The 20533-nt window shown below is 39.8% G+C and overlaps 1 protein-coding gene across 14 annotated transcripts in view; it reads right to left on the bottom strand.

Annotated features, from left to right (window-relative positions):
* SLC38A9 (solute carrier family 38 member 9) overlaps nt 1-20533 on the bottom strand; it is a 101492-nt gene that overhangs the window by 31129 nt on the left and 49830 nt on the right. For 12 of the 14 annotated variants that reach the window (XR_009491872.1, XM_059878747.1, XM_024981320.2 and 9 more), the window contains 2 exons: nt 19922-20116; nt 8428-8535 (listed from right to left, as the gene is read on the bottom strand). Coding sequence is in view for 13 of the 14 variants with exons in the window: in XM_059878747.1 (XP_059734730.1) it covers nt 8428-8535; nt 19922-20116 (303 nt within the window). In the remaining variant the exon portion in view is untranslated. 14 annotated transcript variants of the gene reach the window in all.

The following is a 20533-nucleotide window of genomic DNA, read 5'->3' as shown; positions in this document are numbered from 1 at the left end:
AAAAAAAAGCATACTTAGTGGACATCTAAATGGTCTGAGACAAGCAAGGTACCTGCCATTTCTTTGACAGAACCCAAATATCTGAGACTCCAGGTCTTCTTGGGCTTACTGGTTTCTCCTGAGGAGAACCCTCTATTTTCCTATGCTATCAGCATTCTGAGAGGCAAGGTGTAAGAAAAGAGAATTGGAGGGGTAGGAGGTGGGGTTTGGCCTCACCATTCAGCACATATGCTTTCACTTAACCCATTTTCAGAACTGAGTCTTATTCCTACCCTTCTGTTGAGCTTGGCAAACCGAAGTCCAGAGAGTATCTGATTTAGTTTCTTCCATCTCTTGCTAGATTGAAAAGGGAAGGGTGATGGATTATATCTAATTATTACTGATACAAACTTTCAAGGAATTCTCCCATTTTAAGCCCTTCTCCTTATCTTTGCTTTCAGAGTTCCCAAATGTCTCCACATACTGAGGCTTTCAAGGATTGTGTCATTCACATTGGCCCCCTCTCTACAGGTATTTACATTTCAGCTTTCTCTGCTTTGCTGTCAATTACCAACCACGTATCAGCTTTCTAGCTTCTAAAAATCTGTTGCTGTCTCTCGTTTGCTATTGTCTCTTCTGGAGAATTTCTTTGTGCTTGTTTTTTACATTTTTTAAAATATTGTTTTAATGGGATTTGGGAAGGAGTAGATATAAACCCATTTTCTCAGTTATTTATTGAGTACTCACTATATGCTAGAAGTATCATAGGTCTTGGGGATACAATACAGAAGCATAAAAAGAACAAAGACTATTTCTCAGAGGGTGAACATTCTAGATACCCAGATAAAAATAAATAAATAAATACAGATATTTCATAACATCTGAACTTCCCAAATTCAAGAACCAAACAGATTTAGAAACATTTTTAGGTAAGTCTCTTGTTATCTTAATGTCTGCTACTTTCTATCTGAAACTCGGGAGCCAAGTTGATTAGAATAATGAATATGCCTCAATACTCCAACCAGTCAGAATCAGGAATTTAACATTTAGATAACCAGGGATACTTGCATATAAGATTTGGTAGTGATGACAGTTCTAAAGAAAACAAAGAACAAGAAGGTGTGAGAGGTGGTACAAAGTCAGGGAAAACCTCTCTAACAATACCAATCATGTAGAAACCTGAGAAAAAGGACATTTTATGTACAGGGAATACTGAGTGCAAAGACTCTGAGCTAGGAGCGTGCTTGGCAATTTTGTAGAGCAGCAAGGAAGGCAGTGTTGTGGAGTAGACTGAATGAATGGGAAAGTAATAGGGAATGAAATCAGAGAGAAAGCCAGGAGTCACATTCAACAGGGCCTATAGACAATGACAAAGACTTGCCTCTATTCTGAATAAGATGGGAAACCACTAGAGGCTTTTGAAGGTTGTGTCTTAAAAACAAACTCTGTCTGCTAGGTGTGGAACAGACTATGGAGGAGACAAAGTGGAAACAGTGAGGTTAGTTATGAGGCTACTTCAATAATCTGGCTGAGAGAGTAGGAGCTTAACATAGTTCTTTTTTGGTAGAAATGATAATAAATAATCATATTCTCAATTTATTTTGAAAGTAGAAGGTCAGTTGTGCAGATATTGGTGGAAGGGAAGTGGAAAAAAAGAACAGTTAAGTATGACTCCTAAGTGTTTGGCCTGGTCAAGTGGTAAACTGGGGCTACCATTTTCTGAGAATGAGAAGCCTGGGAGAAGAGCAGGTTAAGCAGGCTGGTGGGAGGGGGTGGATGAGGGAGAAAACAATTATTGGATTTTTGTAAATTAAGAATACAAAGTGGACATCCAAGAAGAAGCATATATGAGTATGGGTTTCAGTAGAGAGATCTGAGCTAGAGATAAAATTGGGATTGGTCATCATCTATGATGACAACATATGAAGCCAGGTGACTAGGTGACATTACTTAGGGAATAAAGGTAGAGAGAAGGGGGGTTTGTGTCTAAACCAGATGACTATCATTTAGAGGTCAGAGATAAGAAAAGGAACAGTTATGTAGAAGAGTCAAGAGAGAATAGGGTTTTAGAAGTTAAGTAAATAAAGTGTTTTAAGATGGAAGATGTGGCCAAATGTGCCCCATGCTGCTAATAGGTTGAGTAAGAAGAGGTATGGGATTTGGTCATGGGGTTTGGAAAGATGAAGTCACTGGTCATCAGGCATGGAGTGACTGGAGCAAAAGCCTAACAGAAGTGAGTCCAAGGCAAAATGGAAGAAGTGGAGACAGCACAGACAACTCTTACAAAGTTTTTCTTTAAAAAGAAATAACAGTTACAGGGAATGGGGTTATACGAGTTTTTGTTTTTAGACTGGGAAACATGTTTGTATACTAGTAGGAATAGTTCAGTAGGAAAAATCTGATAATGCATGGTTAAAAAACAAAGGATAACAGCAAAAAGTAAAGTCCTTGAGTAGGCAGGAAAGGATAGAAGGAAATACATGAGCAGGTTTTTCTTGTTATTTTTCCAATTACCTGGGAAGAAGTACTGAACTGAAAAATGAATTTTTAGAAACAAGAGTACATGAAGATTCAATTAGACCCAGAAGTTTATGAGAATTCCTCATCAGGACAATAAAGATTCACAGCCTCCAAGTTCTCTGATTTTTAATCAGCTTTTACTGAGAAAGATTTATGACATATTTTCTTTATTGAAAAATTCTTCAATCACAGTAAGTCTCAGAGCCATAAATATTTATAAAAACTCCTTTCAGTCCTCATGATTCTCCTTTCATATCATTTAGAAATGAAGCAAAGTGAAATAAATGGCTTGATAACTACTTAAATATGTTTCTCTTTTCCATCTTCTAAATAACTATTAATACTCTCCCTTTCTTTCATATTTATCTCTAATGTTCTATCATTAGCGGGAACTTTTATCACTAAGTCTAAATACAAATCATTATGAATCTACTTTTAGAAAATAGACTATTTTTATTAATCAGTGGAAGAAGTAGCTTAAAGTTGCCATTTTTATCACTATCCAATTTTAAATATAATCTGTGAGAGAAGGATGCCTTTCAAGCCCCAGTGCTTCCTTTATCCTGAATTTAAATAGACTTTTTAGTCTTTGTGGGCTTCTAATAGAAATTTAAAAAAATAAAGTTGATGCAGCCAGATGAACTAAAAATACATAACCATGGTAACATAAACAACGACTTCCAATGATCACCAACTCAGCACACTTGGAAAACTCAAGAATGTTGTAATAAATGAAACAAAGGAAGACAACTCTAATTGTAGGCTTTAGAGACAAACCTGAGAAATTGAATAAAGACTTGAAATCTACACTGCAAGAATCAACAGTTGAAGAATGGAAGGAAAGCAGTCTTCCTAAACCAACAACAGGATTTTGTACTACTTTCTTTTTATCAGTTTTTAAGATACAGGCATAATAGCCACTTGTATTTTCTAGTCTGTCTCCTCATTTAGCATTATCCGTTCATTGCTTTGGACTTCCCTGGTAGCTCAGCAGATAAAGAATCTGCCTGCAATGTAGAAGACCTGAGTTCGATTCCTGGGTTGGAAGGATTCCCTGGAGAAGGGTTAAGCTACCCACTCCAGTGTTCTTGGGCTTCCCTGGAGGCTCAGATGGTAAAGAATCCTGCCTACAATGCGGGACACCTGAGTCTGATCCTTCGGTTGAAAAGATGCCCTTCTATCATGTTCAAAATACTCTAAATTTGGGTGAAACAAAAAATTGCTATGGGGAAAAAAAAAGAAGAAAAAGAACACTTAATAATCACCATCTTAATTAGTCTGAAAAACATCAACATTAAAAGAAAAAACCCATAAAGGGAACAATGATGTTAATTACCAGCATTTAGTTCAGTTCAGTTGCTCAGTCACGTCCGACTCTTTGCAACCTCATGGAATGCAGTACGCCAGGCTTCCCTGTCCATCACCAACTCTTGAAGCTTGCTCAAACTCACGTCAATTGAGTAGGTGATGCCATCCAACCACCTCATCCTCTGTCATCCCTTTCTCCGCCTGCCTTCAATCTCTCCCAGCATCAAGGCCTTTTCCAATGAGTCAATTCATCACATCAGGTGGACAAAGTATTGGAGCTTCAGCTTCAGCATCAGCCCTTCCAATGAATATTCAGGTTTTGATTTCCTTTAGGATTGATTGGTTTGATCTCCTTGCAGTCCAAGGGACTCTCAAGAGTCTTCTAAAACATCACAGTTCAAAAGCAACAGTTCTTCAGCACACAGCTTTCTTTATGGTCCAATGCTCACATCCATACATGACCACTGGAAAAACCATAGCCTTGACTAAACAGTCCTTTGTTGGCAAAATAATGTCTCTGCTTTAGGTTGGTCATGGCTTTTCTTCCAAGGAGCAAGCATCTTTTGATTTCATGGCTGTAGTCACCATCTGCAGTGATTTTGGAGCACCCAAAATAAGGTCTGTCACTGTTTCCATTGTTTCCCCATCTATTTGCCATGAAGTGATGGGACCAGATGGCATGATCTTCATTTTCTGAATGTTGAGCTTTAAGCCAACTTTTTCACTTTCCTCTTTCACCTTCATCAAGAGGCTCTTTAGTTCCTCTTTGCTTTCTGCCATAAGGGTGGTGTTATCTGCATATCTGAGGTTACTGTTATTTCTTCTGGCAATCTTGATTCCAGCTTGTGCTTCATCCAGCCCAGCATTTTGCATGATGTACTCTACATATAAGTTAAATAAGCAGAGTGACAATATACAGCCTTGATGTATTCCTTTCCCAATATGGAACTAGTCCGTTGTACCATGTCCAGTTCTAACTATTCTTTCTTGACCTGCATACAGATCTCTCAGGAGGCAGGTCAGGTGGTCTGGTATTCCCATCTCTTGAAGAATTTTCCAGTTTGTTGTGATCTACACAGTCAAAAGCTTTGGTGTAGTCAATAAAGCAGAAATAGATGCTTTTCTGTAACTCTCTTGCTTTTTCGATGATCCAGCAAATGTTGGCAATTTGATCTCTGGCTCTTCTGCCTTTTCTAAAACCAACTTGAACATCTGGAAGCGCTCAGTTCATATACTGTTGAAGCCTGGCTTGGAGAATTTTGAGCATTACTTTGCGAGCATGTGAGATGAGTGCGATTGTGTGGTAGTTTGAACATTCTTTGGCATAACCTTTCTTTGGGATTGGAAAACTGACCTTTTCCAGTCCTGTGACCATTGCTGAATTTTCCAAATTTGCTGGCATATTGAGTGCAGCACTTTCACAGCATCATCTTTCAGCATTTGAAATAGCTCAACTGGAATTCCATCACCTCCACTAGCTTTGTTCCTAGTGATGCTTCCTAAGGCCCATTTGACTTCACATTCCAGGATGTCTGGCTCTAGGTGAGTGATCGCACCATTGTGGTTATCTGGTCATTAAGACCTTTTTTTTATATTTTTATATAGTTATTCTGTGCATTCTTGCTACCTTTTCTTAATAACTTCTGCTTCGGTTAGGTCCATACTGTTACTGTCCTTTATTGTGCCCATCTTTCCATGAAATGTTCCCTTGGTATCTCTAATTTTCCTGAAGAGATCTCTAGTGTTCCCATTCTTTGTTTTCCTCTATTTCTTTGCATTGAATCTCTGAGGAAGGCCTTCTTATTTCTCCTTGCTATTAACTCTGCATTTAGATGGGTATGTCTTTACTTTTCCCCTTTGCCTTTAGCTTCTCTTCTTTTCTCAGCTATTTGTAAGGCCTCCTCAGCTAACCATTTTGCATTTCTTTTTCATGGGGATGGTCTTGGTCACCAAGTTCTTGATGTACTGTGTCTATCAGATCTAATTCCTTGAATTTATTTGTCACTTTCACTGTATAATCATAAAGAATTTGATTTTAGATCATGTCTGAATGAACTAGTGGATTTCTCTACTTTCTTCCATTTAACTCTGAATTTTGCTATAAGGAGTTCATGATCTGAGCCACAGTCAGCTCCTGGTCTTGTTTTTGCTGAATGTATAGAGCTTCTCCATCTTTGGCTGCAAAGAATATAATCTGATTTCGGTATTGACCATCTGGTGATGTCCATGTGCAGAGCTGTCTCTTGTGTTGTTGGAAGAGGGTGTTTGCTATGACCAGTGAGTTCTCTTGGCAAAACTCTGTTAGCCTTCGCCCTGCTTCATTTTGTACTCCAAGGCCAAACTTGCCTGTTACTCCAGGTATCTCCTGACTTCCTACTTTTGCATTTCAGTCTCCTATGATAAAGAGGACATCCTTTTTTGGTGTTAGTTCTGGAAGATCTTGTAGGTCTTCATTGAACTATTCAACTTCAGCTTCTTCAGCATTAGTGATTGGGGCATAGACTTGGATTACTATGATATTGAATTGTTTACCTTGGAATCGAAGAGAGATCATTCTGTCATTTTGAGCTTTCACCCAACTACTGCACTTTGGACTCTTTTGTTGACTATGAGGGCTACTCCATTTCTTCTAAGGGATTCTTGGCCACAGTAGCAGATATAATGGTCATCTGAGTTAAATTCTCCCATTCTGGTCCATTTTAGTTCACTGATTCCTAAAATGTCAATGTTCACTCTTGCCATCTCCTGTTTGACGACTTCCAATTTACCTTGATTCATGGATCTAACATTCTGGGTTCCCATGTAATACTGTTCTTTACAGCATCAGACTTTACTTCCATCCCTAGTCACATCCACAACTGGGTGTTGTTTTTGCTTTGGCTCTGTCTCTTCATTCTTTCTGGAGTTATTTCTTCACTCTTCTCCAGTAGCATATTGGGTACCTACTGACCTGGGGAGTTCATCTTTCAGTGACATACCTTTTTGCCTTTTCATACTGTTCATGGGGTTCTCAAGGCAAGAATACTGAAGTGATTTGCCATTCCCTTCTCCAGTGGACCACTTTTGTCAGAACTCTCCACCATGACCCGTCTGTCTTGGGTGGCCCTACACGGCATGGCTCATAGTTTCATTGAGTTAGACAAGGCTGTGGCCCATGTGATCAGTTTGCTTAGTTTTCTATGACTGTGGTTTTCATTCTGTCTGCCCTCTGATGAAAAAGGATAAGATGCTTATGGAAGCTTCCTGATGGGAGAGACTGACTGTGGAGGAAACTGGTTCTTATTCTAATGGGTGGGGCCACGCTCAGGAAATCTTTAATCCAATTTTCTTTTGATGGGTGAGGCTGTGTTCCATCTCTGTTGTTTGGCCTGAGACTCCTAGACACTCAAAGGCAAGTCTGGCTCAGTCTCTTGTGGGCACAATGCTCCTTTTTCCTGGCCCTGGTGTTCATAAGGTTTTGTTTGTGCCCTCTAAGAATCTGTTTCCCCAGTCCTGTGGAAGTTCTGTAATCAAATCCCACTGTCTGCAAAGTCAAATTGCCTGGGGGTTCTCAGTCCCTTTGCCCAATCCTCAAGTTGGGAAATCTGTTGTGGGTCCTAGAACTTTCTTAACACTGCGAGAATTTCTTTGGTATAATCATTCTGCAACAAGATGGAGGAATAGAAGAACGTGTACTCATCTCTTGCAAGAACTCCAAAATTGCAACTTGCTGCAGGAGGAGCCTGGTAGGCTACAGTCCATGGGGTCGCTAGAGTCGGACATGACTGAGCGACTTCACTTTCACTTTTCACTTTCATGCACTGGAGAAGGAAATGGCAACCCACTCCAGTGTTCTTGCCTGGAGAATCCCAGGGATGGGAAGCCTGGTGGGCTGCCATCTATGGGTCGCACAGAGTTGGACACGACTGAAGCGACTTAGCAGCAGCAGCAGCAGCAGCAGCTGAACAACTATTGACAGGAGAATGTTGGATCCCACCAAAAAAAGATATCACCATGTCCAAGGGCAAAGGAAAAGCCCCAACAAAATGGCAGGAGGGGCGAAATCACATTTAGAATTAAACCCCCTACCCACCAGAGATGCTTCCAACTGTATGCGCACCAGGACCCAGAGGTCCCACAGAGACTGAGCCAGACCTGCCTTTGAGTGTTTGAGTGTATCCTGTGGAGGCACGAGTCAGCAGTGGCCTGCCACAGGGACAGGGGCTCTGGCTGCAGCAGACCTGGGTCACGTGGCATTACCCACCATAGAACCACCAAGCAGATGACCTACAATTACTAGTATTTCCAGATATATGTATTACTGACTATGTTCTAAGTCTCTAAAATTCTAGGGTTATGCCTTCTCAGAGACGTCTAGAGAATGAGTTCTTGATTTTTCAATTGCGTTGTGACTTTTAACTCCCAAGTAGAAATGACAAAGGGTCCTGGTTATCCCCAACTGCAAGAAAACCAAAGTAATTTCAACTGTATTTCTGGTTTTAGCTTAACAGCATTAATAAAAAGTGCTCATCATCATAAAAACTTCGATTATTTGTTTTATAGTAACAAAAGCTAACAATAGTTAACCAAAGATCACATTATTGTAATTCATTAATTCTTTACTTGGCTGAAATAGCTCACCTGGGACAAAAAATTCTGTTGGCATAAACCAATGAAACTCCAAATGAAATCCCAAGCGAATAGCCTTCCAAGTGACGAGAAAAATCAAGTAGAGAACGGATACTGTGCCTGCAAGGAAAAATTCAGAAACCATTAATCATCTTTGTTTTACAGACTATTTCAAAATCAAATTTTGTTTCTACACTTTCAGCAAAGTTTGGAAAATTAGCATTAGTATTTATGCCCAGGTGAGATCTAAAGAACAGAAACAAACCCCAGAAGATATCAGAAAACAAAGCACAAAACTATGTAGTAGGCCTAAGAAGTTATGAGCCAAATTTAGGTTCTGATACATGTAGAGAGTTTATTATAAGGTTATTATTAAGGTTATTTAGGAAAAAAACAAAACACAAAACTGACTTTTTTCTAATTTGTCTGCGCAGCATGTGGGATCTTCGTTCCCCAACCAGGGATAGAACCTGCACTCCCTGAATTTGGAAGCATGAAGTCTTAACCACTGGACCCCTGGGAAGTCCCTGACTCTTATTCTCTGTATTAAAAGTTAGAGACAGCAAACAAGTTGGGAAAATCTGTCAAAATATTTAGTGTAAGATGGTAGAAAGTAAAGAAAGAAAAGTAGTAAATGTGGATCATAAACTTATTTGAGAAAGGCAGTAAGTCAAATAGTCCATGAATAATCTGATCTAGAATCTAGATGAAGTTTTGGTTGCATAGTACTACTTGCTCCATGGAAAGATTTCAGATTCCATTCACTGTGTGTACAGTGAACACCTACTTTATGCAGGGTAAAGTGGGCATTCAGAATTTCAGGATTTTTTAGTAGGCTGGAAGTTAGAGGATTTAAGGAATTAAGTCCAGTCACTACTGAGCAGAGTCAAGAGATCCAGGATGGTTTTTAGAGGAATTAGATTCTGATTTCTCTAAAGAAGCTATATATAGTTTTAAAAGAGAAAGTTTTGCCATAAGGAGGTAGAGAATAATTTAACCTGGTTAGAAGCCTAGTGATTGTTTTGCCCAATTGAGCAAGTTATTTTGTAAGTTCACAAGCTAACTTTTAAAGATCTGTTCCACAGGAAAGTTGGCCAGCAAATCAGGAAACCACAAATGAGCTCTATAAGCTCTACTGTGGGTTTGGAGGTTAGCTGATTCAGAAAGGATGCATACAAGAGCCTGAAGCTTGCTGCTGCTGCTAAGTCACTTCAGTCGTGTCTGACTCTGTGCGACCCCATAGACGGCAGCCCACCAGGCTCCCCCGTCCCTGGGATTCTCCAGGCAAGAATACTGGAGTGGGTTGCCATTTCCTTCTCCAATGCATGAAAGTGAAAAGTGAAAGTGAAGTCGCCGAAGTCGTGTCTGACTCCTAGCGACCCCATGGACTGCAGCCTACCAGGCTCCTTCATCCATGGGATTTTCCAGGCAAGAGTACTGGAGTGGGTTGCCACTGCCTTCTCCAAAGCCTGAAGCTTATATAACCACAACTCTTCATTTTCTGTGTGTGTCTGTTGTAGTCTCATGGTGAATTTTATTATGAAGCTAAGGTATAGAGAAATATCCTTACTTCCTTCTTTGGTCTTTTGAAAACCCCAAAAGCCATCTCTTTGATGTAATCTAATTTTTTCATTCTCTAGTCTGCCTACCAAGAGACCATATGTACAGGGAGAAGGTGAAATCTTATTATCTATTTAGGTTATCAGTTCTTTGTGAATGATACTCTTGTCTTTAGTTAACCAGATCTGAGCTTTCATCGGGGTTCCTTTTATGAAATTTCTTCAGTGATTTCAGAAATTTCTGAAAAACAGGTCTCACAAAAAGAAGTCTGATCCTTTAAAGAGGCAATAGTGTTGAAAAAAAAGAGCGAGCACTGAGGAACAGAGAAAAACCAGAATAAGCCTAAGGTACTTCAGCTAGAGGACAATATTCCAGGTTCAAAGTCAAGTGATGGGGGCTGTCCTAAGATGGTGGATGAATAGGACAGGGAGACTACTTTCTCCTCTGAGTAAATTCCACAAAAATGCTGAATGCTGGCAGGAGACATCAGGCACCCAGAAAAGCAGCCCATTGTCTTCGAAAGGAAGTAGGAAAAAATATAAAAGATAAAAAGAGAGACAAAAGAGGTAGGGACGGAGCTCCGTCCCGGGAAGGGAATCTTAAAAAAGAGAGAAGTTTCCAAACACCAGGAAACACTCTCACTGCAGAGTCTGTGGCAAGCCTTGGAACCACAGAGGGCAACATAACTGGTAGGAAAAATAAATAATTAAAACCCACAGATTACGTGCCCAATGGTAACTCCCCCAGCAGAGAAGCAGCGCAGACGCCTGCATCCGCCACTAGTATGCGGGGACTGGGCAGGGAGGTGCAGGCTGCATTGCTTAGAGTAAGGACCGGGCCTGAATGCCCCGAGGGCAATCTGAGGGAACTAACTTGGGATAGCAAACCAGACTGTGGGATAGCTACCACATGGAAAAACCCTAAGACGCTGTCAGGCCCACTCACAAAACAAAGGACTGACTAGAGCTAAGCAAAAAGCCCTAATCTAAGACACGGTCAGGGCCGCTCACAGAATAAAGGACTGAGCAGAGCTAGCCTGCTGCAGGCCGGCCCATCCCCCTCCGGTGACAGGCAGGCGAGGGCAGCCAGAGCCAGAAGGGGGCAATCACGGCCCCAGAGAGGCATTATCTACCAAACTCCAAGCAGGCTTTGTTGCTAACCAAGACTTCTTGGGATTCTGGACGGTCAACATCCACCTGAGAAGGTGCGCTGGTTGTACACCCAGAAAACCAAGCAGCAGGGATAGGGGAGGCAATAAGTCACAGCGACTGCGCTCACCAAACACCTGGTCACCTGAGCTGCTGGGACCTGGGAAGGGCACAAAACGCAGGCCCAACTGAGTCTGTGCCTTTGAGGAGTACCTGAGTACCTGAACCTGAGCAGCTTAGATCTCAGACGTGCATACAATCCAGGGCCGGCCTCAGACAGTTCCCGGCAGAGCAACCTAGAGCCTAAGCAGTGTAGACAGGAAAAGCACACATGCAGTGAGCGGGGGCAAACCCAGTGTGGCTGAGACACTGTGAGCACACACCAGTGTTATTTGTTTGCAGCATCCCTCCCTCCCTACAGCGCGACTGAACAAGTGAGCCTAAAAAAGTATCCACCACCGCCCCCTTGCTTCAGGGCGGAAATTAGACACTGAAGAGACCAGCAAACAGAAGAAGCTAAAAGTCACAGGTGCAATAGATTAAAGCCCTGTAGTTAGCACCAACTACATAGGAAGGGACCTACAGATCTTGAGAAATATAAGCTGGATCAAGGAACTATCTGAGAATGAATTGACCCCACACTGCCCACAACAACACCAGAGAAAGTCCTAGATATATTTTTACTATCATTCTTTGATTTTTTTTTTATTTTTAAGTCCTCTATTACTCCTTTAATTTTCATTTTTATAACCTACTATTACTTTGCAAAAAAAAGAGACCCTATTTTTTAAAGCAAACTTCATATATATATTTTATGATTTTTGTGACTTTTTCTTTAATATTGAATTTTTGAAAATCCAACCTCTACTCTAGATTTTTAATCTTTGTTTTTTGGTATTTGTTATCAATTTTGTACCTTTAAGAACCCAATCTTCAGTGCCCATTTTTACTAGGGAGCGAGATTACTGGCTTGACTGCTCTCTCCCCCTTTGAACTCTCCTTTTTCTCCACCAGGTCGCCTCTATCTCCTCCCTCCTCCTTCTCTTCTCTACCCAACTCTGTGAATCTGTGTGTTCCGGATGGTGGAGAACACTTAGGGAACTGATTACTGGCTGGATCTGTCTCTTTCCTTTTGATTCCCCCTTTATCCTCCCGGCCACCTCTGTCTCCTTCCTCCCTCTTTTCTTCTCTGTATAATTCCGTGAATGTCTCTGAGCGGTCCAGACTGTGGAGCACACATAAGGAAGTGATTACTGGCTAGCTTGCCCTCTCCTCTTTTCATTCCACCTCATCTCATCCTGGTCACCTCTATCTCCCTCCTCCCTCTTCTCATCTCCATGTAACTCTGTGAACCTCTCTGGGTGTCCCTCACTGTGGAGAAACTTTTCATCTTTGACCTAGATGTTTTATCAACGGTGCTGTATAGATGGATAAGTCTTGAGGCTCCTGTAAAAATAAGACTGAAAATCAGAAACAAGAGGCTTAAGTCCAAATCCTGAGAAACCAGAGAACTCCTGACTCCAGGGAACATTAACTGACAGGAGCTCATCAAACACCTCCATACCTACACTGAAACCAAGCACCACCCAAGGGCCAACAAGTTCCAGAGCAAGACATACCACGCAAATTCTCCAGCAACACAGGAACATAGCCCTGAGCTTCAATATACAGGCTGCCCGAAGTCACTCCAAATCCACTGACATCTCATAACTCATTACTGGACACTTCATTACACTCCAGAGAGAAGTCCAGCCCCACCCACCAGAACACCGACATAAGCTTCCTGAATCAGGAAACTTTGACAAGCCACCCATCCAACCCCACCCACAGTGAGGAAACTCCACAATAGAGAGAACTCCACAAACTGCCAGAATACAGAAAGGCCACCCCAAACACAGCAATATAAACAAGATGAAGAGACAGAGGAATACCCAGCAGGTAAAGGAACAGGATAAATGCCTACCAAACCAAACAAAAGAGAAAGAGATAGGGAATCTACCTGATAAAGAATTCTGAATAATGATAGTGAAAATGATCCAAAATCTTGAAAACAAAATGGAATCACAGATAAATAGCCTGGAGACAAGGATTGAGAAGATGCAAGAAAGGTTTAACAAAGACCTAGAAGAAATAAAAGAGAGTCAATATGTAATGAATAATGCAATCAGATCAGATCAGATCAGTCCCTCAGTCGTATCCGACTCTTTGCGACCCCATGAATCACAGCACACCAGGCCTCCCTGTCCATCACCAGCTCCCAGAGTTCACTGAGACTCACGTCCATCGAGTCAGTGATGCCATCCAGCCATCTCATCCTCTGTCGTCCCCTTCTCCTCCTGCCCCCAATCCCTCCCAGCATCAGAGTCTTTTCCAATGAGTCAACTCTTCCCATGAGGTGGCCAAAGTACTGGAGTTTCAGCTTTAGCATCATTCTTCCAAAGAAATCCCAGGGCTGATCTCCTTCAGAATGGACCGGTTGGATCTCCTTGCAGTCCAAGGGACTCTCAAGAGTCTTCTCCAACACCACAGTTCAAAAGCATCAATTCTTTGGCACTCAGCCTTCTTCACAGTCCAACTCTCACATCCATACATGACCACAGCAAAAACCATAGCCTTGACTAGACGAACCTTTGTTGGCAAAGTAATGTCTCTGCTTTTGAATATGCTATCTAGGTTGGTCATAACTTTCCTTCCAAGGAGTAAGCATCTTTTAATTTCATGGCTGCAGTCACCATCTGCAGTGATTTTGGAGTCCAGAAAAATAAAGTCTGACACTGTTCCCACTGTTTCCCCATCTATTTCCCATGAAGTGATGGGTCTGGATGCCATGATCTTCGTTTTCTGAATGTTTAGCTTTAAGCCAACTTTTTCACTTTCCACTTTCACTTTCATCAAGAGCCTTTTGAGTTCCTCTTCACTTTCTGCCATAAGGGTGGTGTCATCTGCATATCTGAGGTTATTAATATTTCTCCCGGCAATCTTGATTCCAGTTTATGTTTCTTCCAGTCCAGCGTTTCTCATGATGTACTCTGCATATAAGTTAAATAAACAGGGTGACAATAAACAGCCTTGACGAACTCCTTTTCCTATTTGGAACCAGTCTGTTGTTCCATGTCCAGTTCTAACTGTTGCTTCCTGACCTGCATACAATTTCTCAAGAGGCAGATCAGGTGTTCTGGTATTCCCATCTCTTTCAGAATTTTCCACAGTTTATTGTGATCCACACAGTCAAAGGCTTTGGCATAGTCAATAAAGCAGAAATAGATGTTTCTGGAACTCTCTTGCTTTTTCCATATCCGCTTTTTCAATATCCGCTGGATATTGGCAATTTGATCTCTGGTTCCTCTGCCTTTTCTAAAACCAGCTTGAACCTCAGTAAATGATATCAAAAACACTCTGGAGGGAACAAATAATAGAATAATGGAGGCAGAAGATAGGATTAGTGAGGTAGAAGATAGAATGGTAGAAATAAATGAATCAGAGAGGAAAAAAGAAAAACGAATTAAAAGAAATGAGGACAATCTCAGAGACCTCTGGGACAATGTTAAACGCCCCAACATTCGAATCATAGGCGTCCCAGAAGAAGACAAAAAGAAAGACCATGAGAAAATACTTGAGGAGATAATAGTTGAAAACTTCCCTAAAATGGGGAAGGAAATAATCACCCAAGTCCAAGAAACCCAGAGTCCCAAACAGGATAAACCCAAGGCGAAACACACCAAGACACATATTAATCAAATTAACAAATATCAAACACAAAGAACAAATATTAAAAGCAGCAAGGGAAAAACAACAAATAACACACAAGGGGATTCCCATAAGGATATCAGCTGATCTTTCAATAGAAACTCTTCAGGCCAGGAGGGAATGGCAGGACATACTTAAAATGATAAAAGAAAATAACCTACAGTCCAGATTACTGTACCCAGCAAGGATCTCATTCAAATATGAAGGAGAAATTAAAAGCTTTACAGACAGGCAAAAGCTGAGAGAATTCAGCACTACCAAACCAGCTCTCCAACAAATGCTAAAAGATCTTCTCTAGACAGGAAACACAAAAAGGGAGTATAAACTTGAACCCAAAACAATAAAGTAAATGGCAACAGGATCATGCTTATCAATAATTACCTTAAATGTAACTGGGTTGAATGCCCCAACCAAAAGACAAAGACTGGCTGAATGGATACAAAAATAAGACCCCTATATATGTTGTCTACAAGAGACCCACCTCAGAATAAGGGACACATACAGACTGAAAGTGAAGGGCTGGAAAAAGATATTCCATGCAAATAGAGACCAAAATAAAGCAGGAGTAGCAATACTCACATCAGATAAAATAGACTTTAAAACAAAGGCTGTGAAAAGAAACAAAGAAGGGCACTACATAATGATCAAAGGATCAATCCAAGAAGATATAACAATTATAAATATATATGCACCCAACATAGGAGCACTGCAATATGTAAGACAAATGCTAACAAGTATGAAAGGGGAAATTAACAATAACACAATAATAGTGGGAGAATTTAATACCCCACTCACACCTATGGACTCCACCTATGGATAGATCAACTAAACAGAAAATTAACAAGGAAACACAAACTTTAAATGATACAATAGACTAGTTAGACCTAATTGATATCTATAGGACATTTCACCCCAAAACAATGAATTTCACCTTTATCTTAAGCGTACACGGAACCTTCTCCAGGATAGATCACATTCTGGGCCATAAATCTAGCCTTGGTAAATTCAAAAAAATTGAAATCATTCCAAGCATCTTTTCTGACCACAATGCAGTAAGATTAGATCTCAATTACAGGAGAAAAACTATTAAAAATTCCAACATATGGAGGCTGAACAACACGCTGCTGAATAACCAACAAATTACAGAAGAAATCAAAATATGCATAGAAATGAATGAAAATGAAAACACAACAACCCAAAACCTGTGGGACACTGGAAAAGCAGTGCTAAGGCGAAGGTTCATAGCAATACAGGCATAGCCTCAAGAAACAAGAAAAAAGTCAAATAAATAACCTAACTCTACACCTAAAGCAACTAGAAAAGGAAGAAATGAAGAACCCCAGGGTTAGTAAAAGGAAAGAAATCTTAAAATTAGGGCAGAAATAAATGCAAAAGAAACAAGAGACCATAGCAAAAATCAACAAAGCCAAAAGCTGGTTCTTTGAGAGGATAAATAAAATTGACAAACCATTAGCCAGACTCATCAAGAAACAAAGGGAGAAAAATCAAATCAATAAAATTAGAAATGAAAATGGAGAGATCACAACAGACAACACAGAAATACAAAGGATCATAAGAGACTACTATCAGCAATTATATGCCAATAAAATGGACAACGTGGAAGAAATGGACAAATTCTTAGAAAAGTACAACTTTCCAAAACTGAACCAGGAAGAAATAGAAAATCTTAACAGACCCATCACAAGCACGGAAATTGAAACTGTAATCAGAAATCTTATAGCAAACAAAAGCCTAGGTCCAGACGCCTTCACAGCTGAATTCTACCAAAAATTTAGAGACGAGCTAATACCTATCCTACTCAAACTCTTCCAGAAAATTACAGAGGAAGGTAAACTTCCAAACTCATTCTATGAGGGCACCATCACCCTAATACCAAAACCTGACAAAGATGCCACAAAAAAAGAAAACTACAGGCCAATATCACTGATGAACATAGATGCAATAATCCTTAACAAAATTCTAGCAATCAGAATCCAACAACACATTAAAAAGATCATACATCATGACCAAGTGGGCTTTATCCCAGGGATGCAAGGATTCTTCAATATCCGCAAATCAATGTAATACACCACATTAACAAATTGAAAAATAAATGCCATATGATTATCTCAATAGATGCAGAGAAAGCCTTTGACAAAATTAAACATCCATTTATGATAAAAAAAAAAAAAAAAACTCTCCAGAAAGCAGGAATAGAAGGAACATACCTCAACATAATAAAAGCTATATATGACAAACCCACAGCAAACATTATCCTCAATGGTGAAAAATTGAAAGCGTTTCCCCTAAAGTCAGGAACAAGACAAGGGTGCCCACTTGCACCACTACTATTCAACATAGTTTTGGAAGTTCTGGCCACAGCAATCAGAGCAGAAAAAGAAATAAAAGGAATCCAAATAGGAAAAGAAGAAGTAAAACTCTCACTTTATGCAGATGACATGATCCTCTACATAGAAAACCCTAAAGATTCCACCAGAAAATTACTAGAGCTAATCAATGAATATAGTAAAGTTGCAGGATATAAAATCAACACACAGAAATCCCTTGCATTCCTATACACTAATAATGAGAAAATAGAAAGAGAAATTAAGGAAACAATTCCATTCACCATTTCAACGACAAGAATAAAATACTTAGCAATATATCTACCTAAAGAAACAAAGTGAAAGTGAAAGTGAAGTCACATCCATGGGATTCTCCAGGCAAGAATACTGGAGTGGGTTGCCATTTCCTTCTCCAAAACAAAAGACCTATATATAGAAAACTATAAAACAGTGGTGAAAGAAATCAAAGAGGACACTAATAGATGGAGAAATATACCGTGTTCATGGATCAGAAGAACCAATATAGTGAAAATGAGTATACTACCCAAAGCAATTTATAGATTCAATGCAATCCCTATCAAGCCACCAACGGTATTTTTCACAGAGCTAGAACGAATAATTTTACAATTTGTATGGAGATACAAAAAAACCTCGAATAGCCAAAGCAATCTTGAGAAAGAAGAATGGAACTGGAGGAATTAACCTGCCTGACTTCAGGCTCTACTACAAAGCCACAGTCATCAGGACAGTATGGTACTGGCACAAAGACAGAAATATAGATCAGTGGAACAAAACAGAAAGCCCAGAGATAAACCCACACACCTATGGACACCTTATCTTTGACAAAGGAGGCAAGAATATACAATGGAGAAAAGACAATCTCTTTAACAAGTGGTGCTGGGAAAACTGGTCAACCACTTGTAAAAGAATGAATTTAGAACACTTTCTAACACCATACACAAAAATAAACTCAAAATGGATTAAAGATATAAACGTAAGACCAGAAACTATAAAACTCCTAGAGGGGAACATAGGCAAAACACTCTCCAACATAAATCACAGCAGGATCCTCTATGACCCACCTCCCAGAATATTGGAAATGAAAGCAAAAATAAACAAATGGGACCTAATTAAAATTAAAAGCTTCTGCACAACAAAGGAAACTATAAGCAAGGTGAAAAGACAGCCTTCAGAATGGGAGAAAATAATAGCAAATGAAGCAACTGACAAAGAATTAATCTCCAAAATATACAAGCAACTCCTGCAGCTCAATTCCAGAAAAATAAATGACCCAATCAAAAAATGGGCCAAAGAACTAAACAGACATTTCTCCACAGAAGACATACAGATGGCTAACAAACACATGAAAAGATGCTCAACATCACTCATTATCAGAGAAATCAAAACCACAGTGAGGTACCATTTCACGCCAGTCAAAATGGCTGCAATCCAAAAGCCTACAAGCAATAAATGCTGGAGAGGGTGTGGAGAAAAGGGAAACCTCTTACACTGTTGGTGGAAATGCAAACTAGTATAGCCACTATGGAAAACAGTGTGGAGATGCCTTAAAAAACTGGAAATAGAACTGCCATATGACCCAGCAATCCCACTGCTAGGCATACACACTGAGGAAACCAGAATTGAAAGAGACACGTGTACCCCAATGTTCATCGCAGCACTGTTTATAATAGCCGGGACATGGAAGCAACCTAGATGTCCATCAGCAGACAAATGGATAAGAAAGCTGTGGTACATATATACAATGGAGTATTACTCAGCCATTAAAAAGAATACATTTGAATCAGTTCTAATGAGGTGGATGAAACTGGAGCCTATTATACAGAGTGAAGTAAGCTAGAAAGAAAACACCAATGCAGTATACTAACACATACATATGGAATTTAGAAAGATGGTAACGATAACCCTGTATACGAGACAGCAAAAGAGACACTGATGTATAGAACAGTCTTTTGGACTCTGTGGGAGAGGGCGAGGGTGGGATGATTTGGGAGAATGGCATTGAAACATGCATAATATCATATGTGAAATGAATTGCCAGTCCAGGTTCAATGCATGATGCTGGATGCTTGGGGCTGGTGCACTTGCATGACCCAGGGATGGGGAGGGAGGTCGGGGGCGGGGGGGCAGTTCAGGATGGGGAACACCTGTACACCCATGGCAGATTCATGTTGATGTATGGCAAAACCAATACAATATTGTAAAGTAATTAGCCTCCAATTAAAATAAATAAATTTATATTAAAAAAAGTGATAATTCTGTGTTTATACTCTTAAATAGAATCTGTACGGAAAAAATATTCCATAATCTTCCTTAGTAAGTTCTAACATTTCCAAACTTTAGAATTGAGAATTCCTATCATATTCACTTTGGATCTCTCCTGCCTAAATCTTTAAGTCTACTGCCACTAGTTGTAGAGGAAATGAGGAATAGTTGTTCAGTAAGGACAGAATGGAAATCCCAGTAACTCATCTTTAAAAGGGACTTGGGCTTGAGATTGCCATCTCTATTTTTCTCTGTGCCAAACTTCATCAAGAAAAGCAAAAACTAGGGCAATATATGTGTGAACAAATTAAATACAGAAGAACAGGCCTGGAAGTTAACTATTTTGCTGGTCAGACCATATTCCCACAGAATTCAGCATGTATTCTACTATACAGAGGCTCTATAACACAGTCTTTGGCTTACCTAGGATGTTAAATTTTGAAAAAAATGAAGGAGATTTGAAATTAAGCAGTGGCAGAAGGAGCCCTATGAGGTAAAAGGGCACTGTCTTGGACTTATTCCACCACTTTTCAAACTGCTGGAGTTCCGAGTTACTAGCATAGAAAATCACAGAGCTGTTGTCAGGATGGCCACCGCTCCTGGCACTTGGACAAATCACTGCAACAAGGAAGTAACAGATCAGAGGAGGCAACAAAAAACAATGAGACTTATACTTGCTCTACCAACCTTAAGTTTTACCATGTATTAAGTTTCTCCTTTTTGGGAAAAAAAATAGAGGGTTATGTTTAGATATATGTGGAGTATTTTCAAATTTTTAAATTATTTATTTAAAAACTTTGAAGTATAGTTGATTTATAATGTTGTGTTAGTTTCAGGTATATAACATAGTGATTCAGATATTATTTTTCAGATTCTTTTCCACTATAGGTTATTACAAGATATTGAATATACTTTTCTGTGCTATATAGTAGGTCCTTGTGGTTTATCTATTTTATATGTAGTTATAATCAGAAAACTTTTACCTATAAATAATTAAAGGTAGAATGTTAGAAAATTTTGAGGTATAGCCTTGAT

Source organism: Bos taurus, chromosome 20, assembly GCF_002263795.3.
Source record: "Bos taurus isolate L1 Dominette 01449 registration number 42190680 breed Hereford chromosome 20, ARS-UCD2.0, whole genome shotgun sequence".
NCBI classification, from domain to species: domain Eukaryota; kingdom Metazoa; phylum Chordata; class Mammalia; order Artiodactyla; family Bovidae; genus Bos; species Bos taurus.
Note: the sequence above shows the minus strand (reverse complement) of the source record. Positions and strands in the feature narration are given on the sequence as shown.